This window comes from Passer montanus, unplaced genomic scaffold, assembly GCF_014805655.1.
Source record: "Passer montanus isolate IOZ18808 unplaced genomic scaffold, ASM1480565v1 scaffold16, whole genome shotgun sequence".
NCBI lineage: Eukaryota > Metazoa > Chordata > Aves > Passeriformes > Passeridae > Passer > Passer montanus.
In genome coordinates, this window is record NW_024363160.1 from 1,346,766 (window position 1) to 1,358,989 (window position 12,224).

Sequence of the window (12,224 nt, forward strand, 5' to 3'; positions counted from 1 at the left end):
CTGGCTGCTGGAGCGTGGGGCTGGGCAAGCGCTGCCATGACCTACCACCGAGAGCTGGACTTCTGCCCTCGGACACAGCAGCCCCTCTGCCCCTACTCCTTAGGCTGGGATGGGCTGTGAACAAGGGTGGGAAGCAGCATTTAGTTGGCTCAAGCAGCTGCTGTGGGCATCCTCCCAGCAAAGGAGAGAAGCCAATCAAACACCACTGTTGGACTGCTCTGGCTTAAATGAAGTCAGGAATTCAGTGCTTGGTTCCATCTCGCTCAGGCAAAACAGAGAGCAACAAACACGCCAGTGTGACAGCTTTTTTCCTGACATCCAGCAGGGAAAGCAACAAGAACATGTTAATCCATCAAAAACGGTCCTGAGATTAACCACACGGTGAACTACTCATGGAAGGATTTTTAAGCTCACCTTAGAAGAGATCACTACATTGTCAGACAGAGCCAGTCTGTGGCTCTATTTTCATCAGTAAATAAAATGAAAATTGAAAAACAGCCAAACAGCATGCAAGCTGCAAAGTAACAAATGTTGTTGAGCTAGCCACTAATATAAGATTTGTCACCTCTAATGACAAGCATGCACTCATTACTTTTACAAACCTTTAAAGGTACGAATTTTACTCAATCTAGTAATATAACAATACTGATAAAAACCTAATAGAGCAACAGCCTTAAAGGAGCAACAAAAGTAAATTTTAGAAGGAACTTTTAATTGACATAGAAACCCACTTTGCCATTTCAAAGAACATTTAAACTTGCACAGAGTGAAAAAATGCAACTGTGATACTGAAAATATTATTTAGCTTTTTAAATGTCATTAATGCAGTTCCACATGCCAACCATTACACACTCATCTCTCCACTTTTTGGAAAGATCATTATAAACTGGGTAAAGCTCTTTCTTATTAATAGCATGCTTATATAAACCAAAGTAAACCAGATCTCTCATCTATGATGCTGATCCTCAGCAAAGCAAAAGCACCAGCTTCTGAGGCTGCAAAGTCAAGAACAAGCATCCTGAGCCTGAGGGGGTCTGCCACCATCACAGACACACAAGAGACTGCTGCCAACAGCTTCCTGCCCTTCCCCATAACCACGACCCTCGCAGACACAGCTGCCAAGCACCTACTGCACCAGCCAGCTCTGGGAAATGATATTACTAAGCACTAATATAATGAGGCAGCAGGCTGAGCCAGATTTCAGAAGCTGCCCATACTTCTATGTCAGATGGGTATGACTGTGCAATTGCACATCCAAATATAAATTCAATCCAAGACGGCAACCAGCAACGCTCTTCTGAGTTGCCAATGGAGCAATGACTGAATAAAAGCATAATATCCAATGAAATATTTTTTTATTCTTATTATTATTGGCTTTGCCTACGTTTCTTCTGTCCCAGGGCAACCTTTCTACAAAATCTTAATCTGAGCCTAAGCTAATATACATGAACAGAGACAGCCTAAACTGAAAAACTGTAAATAAAAGCAAACTCACTTGCTTCAAATGTTTTGAAGCAGAAAGAGAAGTATTTTATCTTCTGGTGGTTTTAAAAAAATAAAAACATGGCACAAAATAACCCATAAAAATGAAGAAAATTGTTCTTCAGTTTCAAAACTTCTGCATTCAAGGACAGTGGATAACAGTGTGAGATATGAGTATTCACAAGGCAAGGACAAGTGGAGTTTTAGACATAACTTATTTCCTGTGCTATTCTGGAATTAATCTCAAGTGTTCAGAAGAATAATTTCACATGATGGAAAAAATGCTTTCATAAGCTCTAGCTTTTAGAAAGTACTTTCAAGAAAAGGTTCAGTAAAACATGAGATTTCACCTATGATTTAGCAGTTCCCTTCACTCCCAGTACCTCCTGAAATACAAACAAGATACAAACCATTTCCAACAAAGTCAGGAACTGGACAAATTTTATGAAAAAAATCACAAGTTTTTTTTCACTATTCTGCTGCTACCTGTAGATACTTTTCTCCTACCGCTTGTAATTAAAGTGCTACAGTTTATATAACACAGCAAGCATAGCTGGTCCTGGTAAATTAGCACATAGCAAATCAATTGATAGATGCACTGCAGATGATGTACAGTCTGAAATGCAGTCAAATGCACAGCTTACTCAAATTTAAAGCAAGCTCTCCCCTTCTGGAGAGGTAACATACCATGGTCCTGAGTGCTGAAATGCATGATAAGGTATTATTTGAAAAACACTGGACACCATGTTTCAAATTTCAAAGGCATTGATAGTCAGCAAAGAATGCCAAGTGAATCAAAGAAAGCTCTTGGGATTTTAATACCAAGTTATGTCCAAATTTAGAGTCTTGATGAAGTCACTAGGCTCAAGAACAGGGTCTGATTACTGTAAAATCTACTAAAGACAGAACACAGGTATTCTGTGAAAATTACTTCAGTTCTTCAACTGTTCTAGAAGGGATAAAGAACAAAGGTTAGTTTGTGCTTACTCCTATTTAAGCACTCAGATACCTCTAGAGAAGTAGAGCATGGAAGATTTAATGACTGTGTTGTATACTTTTTCAGAACAGGTATTTTTTAAAGTAGTATGGTTAAAGCAGCTTACAAAATGCAGTAACGACAGGCCTACAAAAATGCTCAGACTGCTAGCTGTAACTTCATGAATTCCAAGCTGATATCTGTGCTATGACGGAAAACATCATCGATGAAAATGATGCTATCATTTCGGAGAGGAGGAACGTTTCCATTAATTCAACCGGCACAGGACAAAGTTGAAAACACCCTGTCAGCAAATTCATACCTAGTTTTCCTTCACCGCACTGAACATTTCCCTAGCACGATAAGCGGATCTGAACGCCCACCTTAGCCATCTGTTGGCAAAAAAAAGGGCTCCTGGCAGAGATGCCCGCACGCTGCGCCGCGCCCAGCCGCCGCCCGGCCCCGGGACTGCCCGCCCCGCCTCGCCCGGGCCGGGAGAGGCCGCCTGGCCTTAGGCTGCGCCCTGGCTGGGTTCCCAGGAGAGCGGGGCACCGGGTCTGGGCATCTCCCTGCAAAAACCGGGCGTGTTCTGGCTCAGGTCCTGAACCCCATAGGTTGAGGTTATGCTGTGATCAGGGATCTCATTCCAGGAGCAGCGCTTGTACATGAAATAAAGGATCACAGAATCGTTAGGGTTGGAAAGGACCATTGGGGATCATCCCGTCCAAACGTCTGCCTAGGCAGGATCACCTGGAGCAGGTGATACAGGAACGAGTCCAGGTGGATTTTTAATATCCCCACAGAGGGAGACTCCACGACCCTCCCTGAACATGAAGACTGAAGCGAAGCTGATAAGGAGAAATGATCGTCGATTGCCGATTTGCAGTTGACAAAGCATCCAGCGTCTCTGGATGGATACGGGCAGCAACTCGGGTGGTGCCAGGGACCCTCCACCCTCAGCACCCAGTAGCTGCACAGCTGGGTGCTGATGTGTGGCCTTATTGGGTGTCCCCTTGCTCATGAGAAAACTAGGACGACTACAGGAAAAACACAGGAAAAAAACGTTTTCAGGTTCATGCCCTGAAAATAATTGCCGACAATGCATTCCCCCAGCCTCTTTCCCTCTGTTATTTTCTTAAATGAAATAGATGCTAATAAAAGATTAGTATCTTGATGGAATCTCCTGCTACAGGACAACATTTGAGTATGGATGTTTTTTGAAAATAGTGCCACTAAATTGCCATTGGCTAATTAATATAAATAATGCTTGATACATATGGAAAATTTTCTGATCCTTTTACAAAAGGTCTCCACATTTTTAGCAACCAAAGCATTTCAATATTTCTCTCTTCAAGCCATTATTTTAGATTTACTTCTTAAGATCTTTTATTTGTCTTTCTTGTGGCAATGTGCCACGAGCAACTAATAAAGTTTTTCTAAAGTACAATAAATCTTAAAGAAATTACTGCTGTCTTTACAAGCACATACAAATAATTTCTCTTTTTAAGCTAGACAAGTTGGTTGATACAGATTCACTTGTACATAGAATCACAGTTATTGTCCTTATCACAGCACAACTGTGAAAGCAACACAAAGAAACAAATGGATTTTGTTTCTGTCGTTCGTATGGTCTACGGGATCTGCTTGGCCAAATGTATCATCTGCTCCTGGGAAAGAGACAAGTGGATCATCAATACCTGCCTCAGAGCAGGATTCTGCTGCAAAACTAAAAGGTTCTTTTGGCTCTTGTGGTGGTCTCTGAACATGGTGTTGCACAACTATAACTGTGGACAGCACTCTTTAAAGGACTTCTGATGCTGAAATGTGTCAGAAGCCAGGAGATCCCTCTGGGTGCCCTGGATGGCTCAAAATCCTGGCAGGGGCTTGGAGACCCTGGCAGGAAGCCAAAGACACTTGGGAATTCGATCTCAACCCATGGAGCAAATTACTAACTTTATATGAAGAATTATAAGTCACAAAAGTTTAAGTAGCTTAACAGTAGTTGTCACAGGATGAAAGGTGGAATTTTGAAGAATTTTACTATGGGGGTCTAGGGGACAAGATGGAGGGATTTGGGCGTTGTCCTGTCCTTCTTCCTTCTTCTTCCTAGCCTCCATCTTCTGGGTGATGTTAGCATATTTGGATTGGTTTAGAGTAGAAGTACACAGTCTAACATAGATGATAGGTATTGGAAAATAACTGTAAATAAAGTACACGTAGTTTTTAGTATAAAGAGATAGCACCACCTCAGGGCAGTGCAGTGTGCCTCGGACTGACCTGCTGAACAGACCTTGGCAGGCCAGACAGAAAATGTTTTAGATAAGAAATAATAAACAACCTTGAGAACGTGAGCCAAAGACTTCTGACTCCTTCGACAGCTGGGTTGGGGAAAAGAGATTTTTAATACATCTTGGGGCCATCTTGACCAGAGGAGATCCCAAGAGAAAAGGAGCTGTCTTTTAACTGTGGTGTCTTTGTGGGGAGCAGGGGACTAGTCCTCTATGATCATAGCCACTGTGCTACATGAATGCCTTTACAAAATTACCTTCATACTGGAAAAAAACACAAGCCCATGTTTTCCTTCTGTAGACCTACTGTGCCAAACTCAAGTCTTTGATGCAATGATATCCTATAACATTTAGGATTTTTTTTTCCAAACCATATGCTAAATTTATTAATTGCTAGTTAGCATCATGTATATTTGTGCCAACATTTATTTCTGGCTGATGTATTTCATTGTTTACTTCTTTGATGCGTTTATAGGGAATTAGCATCCGTTCTGTTTCAGTATTTGGCTTGTTAGCCTAAACAAAATAGAGCTCTTCTGCACTGTCTTCAGAAGCTATGCTTTCCATTTCCATAGCCACCATGGTACCCTTTATTGGGCCTATTCCATGTTAGTTCATATTTCATGTCTGATCAGAATCTTAAACTGTCCCAGAGAGGTGATCTTATTGCATCACTGAGACCTCTTTGCCCCTGCTGGCAATATTTCTATGAATATATCTTAGGTTACATTTGCTATGCTATGGTAAGCCTGTAGGCACCTGTACATATTTAGCTCCTCTTCCATATCAGTTGGTTTGTGGAGTCAGGAATGATGATAGAAATTTTTGCCTCTAAAAAGTAATGCAGTCTGAACACCTTCCGTCCTGAGTGTTCAAAGTCTCTTAGAAGAATCAGGAAAACACAGTCCTAAATGCAAAAGATATATCTTCCTTGCTCAAACCTGTTTCAAAGAATTGAAGTACAAACACTGGCACAGCCATGCTTACCCATGCCCAAATTCCAGAAGGAGTTCCAAAGAAGAGAGGTAAAAGTCAACCTAAGGTTTGCTCAGATATTAAGCAGGTATCTAGAGAGGCCATGCAACATTGACACAGTTTCCAAAGATACTCAGGTCTCCTTCTGCTGGCCAGTAAAGGGACAGTTTTTCATTTTTTGTTGGCAAAAAAGAGGAGTCTGCCCACAGGGATAAGTTGCAAGAGATAAATTATGAGTTTGTGATATATTAGAAAAACCCGTTTTCCCTATAGTTTGTGGGCATATGTAAAAGTTACAGGTTGGTTGCATAAGTCAGCATTTTCAAGTGCCTAGAGACATGGGACTGTGGTCTAAGATTTGAAATTTTCCTGAATTTCAAAACTTAGGGAAGCAGTGGCACCAAATCTTTCTGCCAGAATCTGTCAAGGCCTCTTGCAGGAGGACTGTCCTTGCAGGTCCCAGGTGATGTAAAGTCATCTTTTTGCTTACTGAGATGTAAAGTTGTCTTTTACTTGTTTGTGACTGGCGGATGTTTATGGCTGGCACAATGAGCTCGACTCATTTCCTATGTGTAAGCCCTTGGATGTTTATGGCTGGCACAGCCTGACTGGCAACAATAAGCTCGACTCATTTCCTATGTGTAAGCCCTGTTTGTCATGTAACCACTCTTGTGTGAGAGATACCCAGAAAGGTAAAGGATATGTTTGGTAAAATGCAATGCAAAAATCTCTGAAATTAGAAATAATCATATGTCCAACAGTCTTTCCAGATAAAGGGGGTTTGCTGTAGGAAATCGGCTATGAATCTTATAAGCAAGGCCAAGAGGAGCTGTGGAATAAATATGGCTTCCTGTATGGATCAATATAGATAATCCCTACACTGTACAATTCCACGTCTTTAGTCACTTTAGAAAAAGACTCTGGGATCCAGAGTTTTGACAATACCTTGCCCTTGGTTTTTGCAAAGCAGTGCAAACAATTTCTTTGGGGCAGAAGTGTCAAAAAACTACTGAGTCCTGTAAAATGATCAGAATTTCATTAACATTTCAAATACTCTTTTTCACCATTTGAATCCCTGTCACAATGACTAAAATCTCTATAAAAAATCAAAACCTTTCCACTATCTTTCATGTTAATAATGAACACTGGATAAAGAAGGATCTCCCAGAGTGGTATTTTAATTAATACACTTTGCACTGTAACTAGCTTCTGGGAATTCAGATATGATTGCACAGGGGGACTTTAAAATTTAAATATTCCTAATAAGCTTTCTCTTACAGTTAACGTTAATTGAGGACTACAGACAAGAATGATTACTCTCCTACTAAAATAATTCCTCAGTTGAATTCCTGCAAGAATGCCTTTTGTTCTTTTGTGGGTTTTAGTCACAATTTATATTCAGGAATGGAGTATTGTGATTTTGCTATCAATCTTTTTAGCTACTTTTTTTCTTTTTAGTACAGTTTTATAGTTTTTTTTGCTGTGGTTGTCCCAGAATAGACAGAATGAAACCAGAAACCACAATAAAAATTGGTAAGCAGTACTGGAATAAACTGGTTTTACTCACTCAGAACGTGAATTGCTCAATTTATAAAGCTGAGTCTAAACTGAAAAAATAAGAGTAAATGAGTTATAATAATGCCCAAAAGACAATGAAAAATATGAGTTTAAATTCTAGTTTGCCAGCTGTTGGGTAGGTTTTCACAAACTGAGTAGCCAGTAATGAAAGGAGACCAGGGACTGTGACTTTATCACCGGATGTTGTATCTCTGCTGGTTTCTTATTTCCATATATTGGCTTTTGCAACTTACATAACAGTCTTTATATGCTGGGATGTTATCTTTTACAGTTCTACTAGCAGGGTAGTTCTTAAAAAATAAGAGGGCAATTCAGAATACAGAATATGTAAGCTAAACAAATTGACTTTTGGTAAATCCCCTGGACTGTGTTTGTTTTCCAGCACACTTCCATGCTTCAGCTTGCTGGTTTAGGACACAGTCTGTTTTATAAGGCACAGCCCAAGCCAAAAGTGAGAGATTACTGAGAAACAAAACAATGCTCCAAAGTTGATTTTGCGAAGCTGAAGTGCTCCACGGAGCATTTTATGTGTTTGTCTTTCTTAAATGCTCACTTAGAAGATGGACTTTGCTAGGTAGACATGTAAAACTTGGGTGCATCTATGTATTGTATGGCCAAATTGACCACCCAGCTGTTGAAATACTTTGCTCTTCTGGAACCCTCCAAATGCCTTGCATGGTGAATAAAATTAAATTTATTCATATGTACCATGATTCTGTCAATGAGATGAAGTGATTTCACCCTTCGATGCAAATTTTCAAAATTAAGAAATTAAAATGGCTTTATAAATGAATCTATATTTATATTGTAATTTGGTAGTGTATTTCTTCACTATGCAGAGGAACAGGTCATATTAAATCATGGTAAGCCTAGAAATTCTGACTGAATTTAGATTTTTATTTTCAGAATAAAATGTTCTGAAGGGATAGATGGAAAAGTTTCCTTTTTTATTTATCACCTAAGATATGCAGCTTCTTTTCCAGAATGTGATCTTGTGATCCATCTATTCTTCAACAAAAACCTGGACAGATTATGCAGTGCACGTCATCCCTTATCACACTGTGAGATGTGACTAAATTTGCAAGTTTGCAGTTCTTTGAAAATACATAGCTATGGATATGCCAGTAGAAGTCCTTCTTAAATCATTTTACCTCATACTTTTGCAAAGCAAGAAAAAACTGAAGTTTCATCTAGTTTTAGATGAACATTTAGTTTTGTCCAATCCAAATATCATTAAATTGGGTGTACTTTTCCTTAAGGTGACCAAAGAGCCCAGTGAGTGAGTTCTCCAGGCCTGTTCTAGTTGTAGCTGATCTCTCTGTGATTGTCTCTTTTTATTTTTCCTTTCAAAGCCTCAGCCTCACTCTTTGTTTCTTTGGCCTTTCTTGCTCTATCTCTTACCAGTTACATTTGTGCATGGCCAAGGTGAGAATTCCCTCTGTCCCATAATGATTTTTATTTTTTTCCCCCCCAAACACTAGATATTTGCATGCCCTGTGTTGTTTTCTAGTATTAAGATGTGTCAGTGATTACATCTACTGAGAGTGTGGGATGAAATCTGGTGCTCCAGTCTCTCTAACACCCAGCTCAACAGAGTATTGCAATCAATTTCTTTTTAAGAATAGATCAATACACTAAAAGTTTTCAACAAACTGAAAGTAATTGTGGCAAATGTGGTGGCCGTCAGTTTTAGCTACTCTGAGATGGATTTCTCTGTATAAGTTTGCTTTGCTATGTAGTTAGATGCTTGGATAAAAAAATAATTTCACCATGTGATACAACTCCACTGATCTTTCCAGCTTCACGTGAGTGCTTATGGAAGAATCTTGACACATTCGGCACATAGTCGATTGTAAAACATTATTTGTGGTGATAATAGTTGCTCATGAGAGACTTTAATAATTCTTAGAGGTTTTAATATAAAGAAAAAAATGTTGCAGATTGTAAAACATTATTTGTGGTGATGAATGGTTGCTCATGAGGGACTTTAATAATTCTTAGAGGTTTTAATATAAAGAAAAAAATGTTGCATTTTATTTTCTAATTTGCCATCTGGCAGGAAATCTTCCATGTCTTTATGAAAACTCACCAAATATACACAGGCTTGAGCAAGAAACACAGAAATATTAGCCATACTTTTACTTTGGGGAATGGGCCTATCAAACTGAATCATACTGGAATATATCAGCAACTGGGCTGTGGCATAGGTCTATTTTTAATCACAGAAATCAGAAATAGAGGGGACATATTCTAGGTCAGAATAATTTTCACAATATATTTTTAAATACTTCATGACATTTGATCAAACTGTAGAATTTAGAGATGAAAAAAAATAATCTTTAATTATTTGATTCACTGGATAGTATTTGATTAGACATAGCTTTTCCTTGATTCTTCTTTGGCTGGCTGTGATATTTCATATTGATTTAAAAGATTTACATATATTGATCTCAGAAATTGAGTCAAGGTTTCTCTTTTTATTCAACAGCATGAGGCACACTTTGAATTCGGAGCCTGCTTAAGCTGACATTTGCTCTAAGATACTGGGTGTAAAAAACCCACTATTTGGATATAGAAGCTGTTACTTATGAAAAGAATATTCAGCAACTATGGAAGTTTTTTGATCTCAAGCCGTTACTGACACTGGCAGAGTAAGACATGGAAAGAGGAAATGAAAGCACAAAGAACCACAAGCAGAATGAAGAGGTGAAATTGTCCCCTCTGCTTCTTATTCACAATCATCTTCCTTTTGCTTGAGTAGAGATAAATGTTTACAAAATAAAAACTTAACTATGTGATTTTGGCTTTCATTTAATAATGGGCACAAAGGAGATTTTGAGAATCAATGTATTCCACAATGATTATAAAATTTTAAGATGGGTTTTTTGTTTATTTAATTTTCCTGATGCCACTTCTGTTGTATTTGTGAGGATTTTGTTGATTTTTAAGTGGGATTCAATTTTATTTTCTCAACAGATTATACATAAGATAAAATGGGCTAGGCAAAATTCCTCCAATAAATATTTTTCTATTTTCTGTCTCTGTACATCAATATTTCTTATGGGCTTCTCCTTAGTCTTTAACACATGAAGATGTCCATTTGGGAAGGCCATTTAGATCATAAATGTATCAGGTGGTGTCAAGTGGTGGTGTCAATTAAAATGCAAAGGTGTCAGTCAGAGATCAAACATAGGCAGTAATGAGGGAAGAATAGTGTTTTGCTAGCAGGCATTGCTGGTTGTCTCTTTCCTTATTGATTCCTTACTTTGATTTTTCTTTAAATGCTTTTGGAGAACTAATTCTATAAAAAGTCTAATTAAAACTGAAGGGAGAAACAAGGAACTGAAACTGAGCTTCAAGCCTAATAATTTTCAAATATGCTTTTTGTGTGCATCTAACTTCAACTAAGCCAGCAAAAATCTTTTACAGCTCTAGGATACTGCTTACACGTCCTGAAAATTTTGCAGAGGACTCTTCCTCTTACCTACATCTCTGTTTGCCTCCCTCTGATTCCAGGAACCACTTCATTCAATTTCCACCAGTGTGAAACTCTTGCTTTTTTGTGGACCTAATTCATTAGCAAAAGAACAGAAAGTCCTGTCCTGAAAATTTTGCAGTATAGAGTCCTCTTACCTACATCTCTGTCTGCCTCCCTCTGATTCTAGGGACCACTTCATTCCATTTCCACCAGTGTGAAACCCTTGCTTTTTTGTGGACCTAATTCATTAGCAATAGAACAGAAAGACCTGGCTTAGCAATACTGTGTAACTGGCAGTTCAGGGAGAAACCACACTGAATTCTATTACTCCTTTGAATACTTTAAAATCAGTCTCTCATGTTACTTTCCTGGCTTGATTTTCTCTCAGTATTTCAGATTAGGCTGTTTCCTAAGTACTCTCCCCAGGTATTCAAACATCTTTTTCCGGAACTTTGCTCTCAAGTATTGCTCCTGCAACCTCAGGTTCTTCCCTCTCATTATTATTTCCCTCACTGGTTTCTGTATTGTAAGCAGAAGCAAATGAGGCCAGCTCCTCATTTGCACTTCTAATCTGGCTTGGATGACTATGTCTGTATTATCCCTAGTATGCATTTTATGCACCATAAACAAAATTTGGGACAGCAGAGTCAGTAGAAAGTACTTATACCTACCTTTTCCTGAAACAAAACTTATGCATACCAATGTGATTTGACCTTGTGAAAGGAGATTCTTGGGCATCTCAAAGCACCCCAAGTTCTCTCACCTGCCCAGTGTCCTACATAGAATGACCATATGCAGTTGGGATAGATGGAGGCTGTTCAGCCATGCCTTGAGTGGGTGGGGCTGTTTGCACTTCAGGTGAATGTGTGACTAAGTGGGTTTCAAAGTGCCTGCAGTACCAGCAGACAAATGTGGAGATTTGCTTAGAGCATGGTGGCTGAGTCACTGTAAAGCAAGCCCCATTTATGTCTTACAAGTCAGCACTTTACATACCTGCTGAATACAGCCTTTAGCCCGTATTTACAGATTGGCATGCCCTCCCTGCTGACCAGTCCTTCAGGATACATTACCTCAAGTCTTGGTGTCTTCTCCCCTATGGCAAAGAGAGGGAATGATGTCTTGGGCTGCATTGACAAAGCACTGCCAGCAGACGCAGGGAGGAAACTGCTGCTCTGCTTAGCACTGGTACTCAGTACCAGGGAATACCACACTGCACTGGAGTACTGCATCCCATTCTGGATAGCCCAGTGCCACAGAAATATGGATGTACTGGGCCTTCCAGTGGAGGGCCATGAAGATGCTGAAGAGACGAGCATCCCTCTGATGAGGAAAGACTGAGAGAGCTGGGGCTGTTCAGCCTGGAGAAGAGAAGGATTTCATCCATGTGTAGAAATACCTCAAGTGAGTGGGCAGAGAGTGCACAGCCAGGCTCTTACCAACAGTGCCC

At 39.5% G+C, this 12,224-nt stretch overlaps 1 protein-coding gene across 1 annotated transcript in view; it reads right to left on the minus strand.

Annotated features, from left to right (window-relative positions):
- ZC2HC1A (zinc finger C2HC-type containing 1A) overlaps positions 1–11,811 on the minus strand; it is a 39,137-nt gene extending 27,326 nt beyond the window's left edge. Inside the window, exons 1-2 of the mRNA XM_039702766.1 lie at positions 11,771–11,811; positions 3,209–3,495 (exon numbers count right to left, since the gene is read on the minus strand). Of these exons, the coding sequence (XP_039558700.1) occupies positions 3,209–3,495; positions 11,771–11,811 (328 nt within the window). The remainder of the gene's footprint in view (positions 1–3,208; positions 3,496–11,770) is intronic.
- Positions 11,812–12,224: the final 413 nt, after the last annotated feature.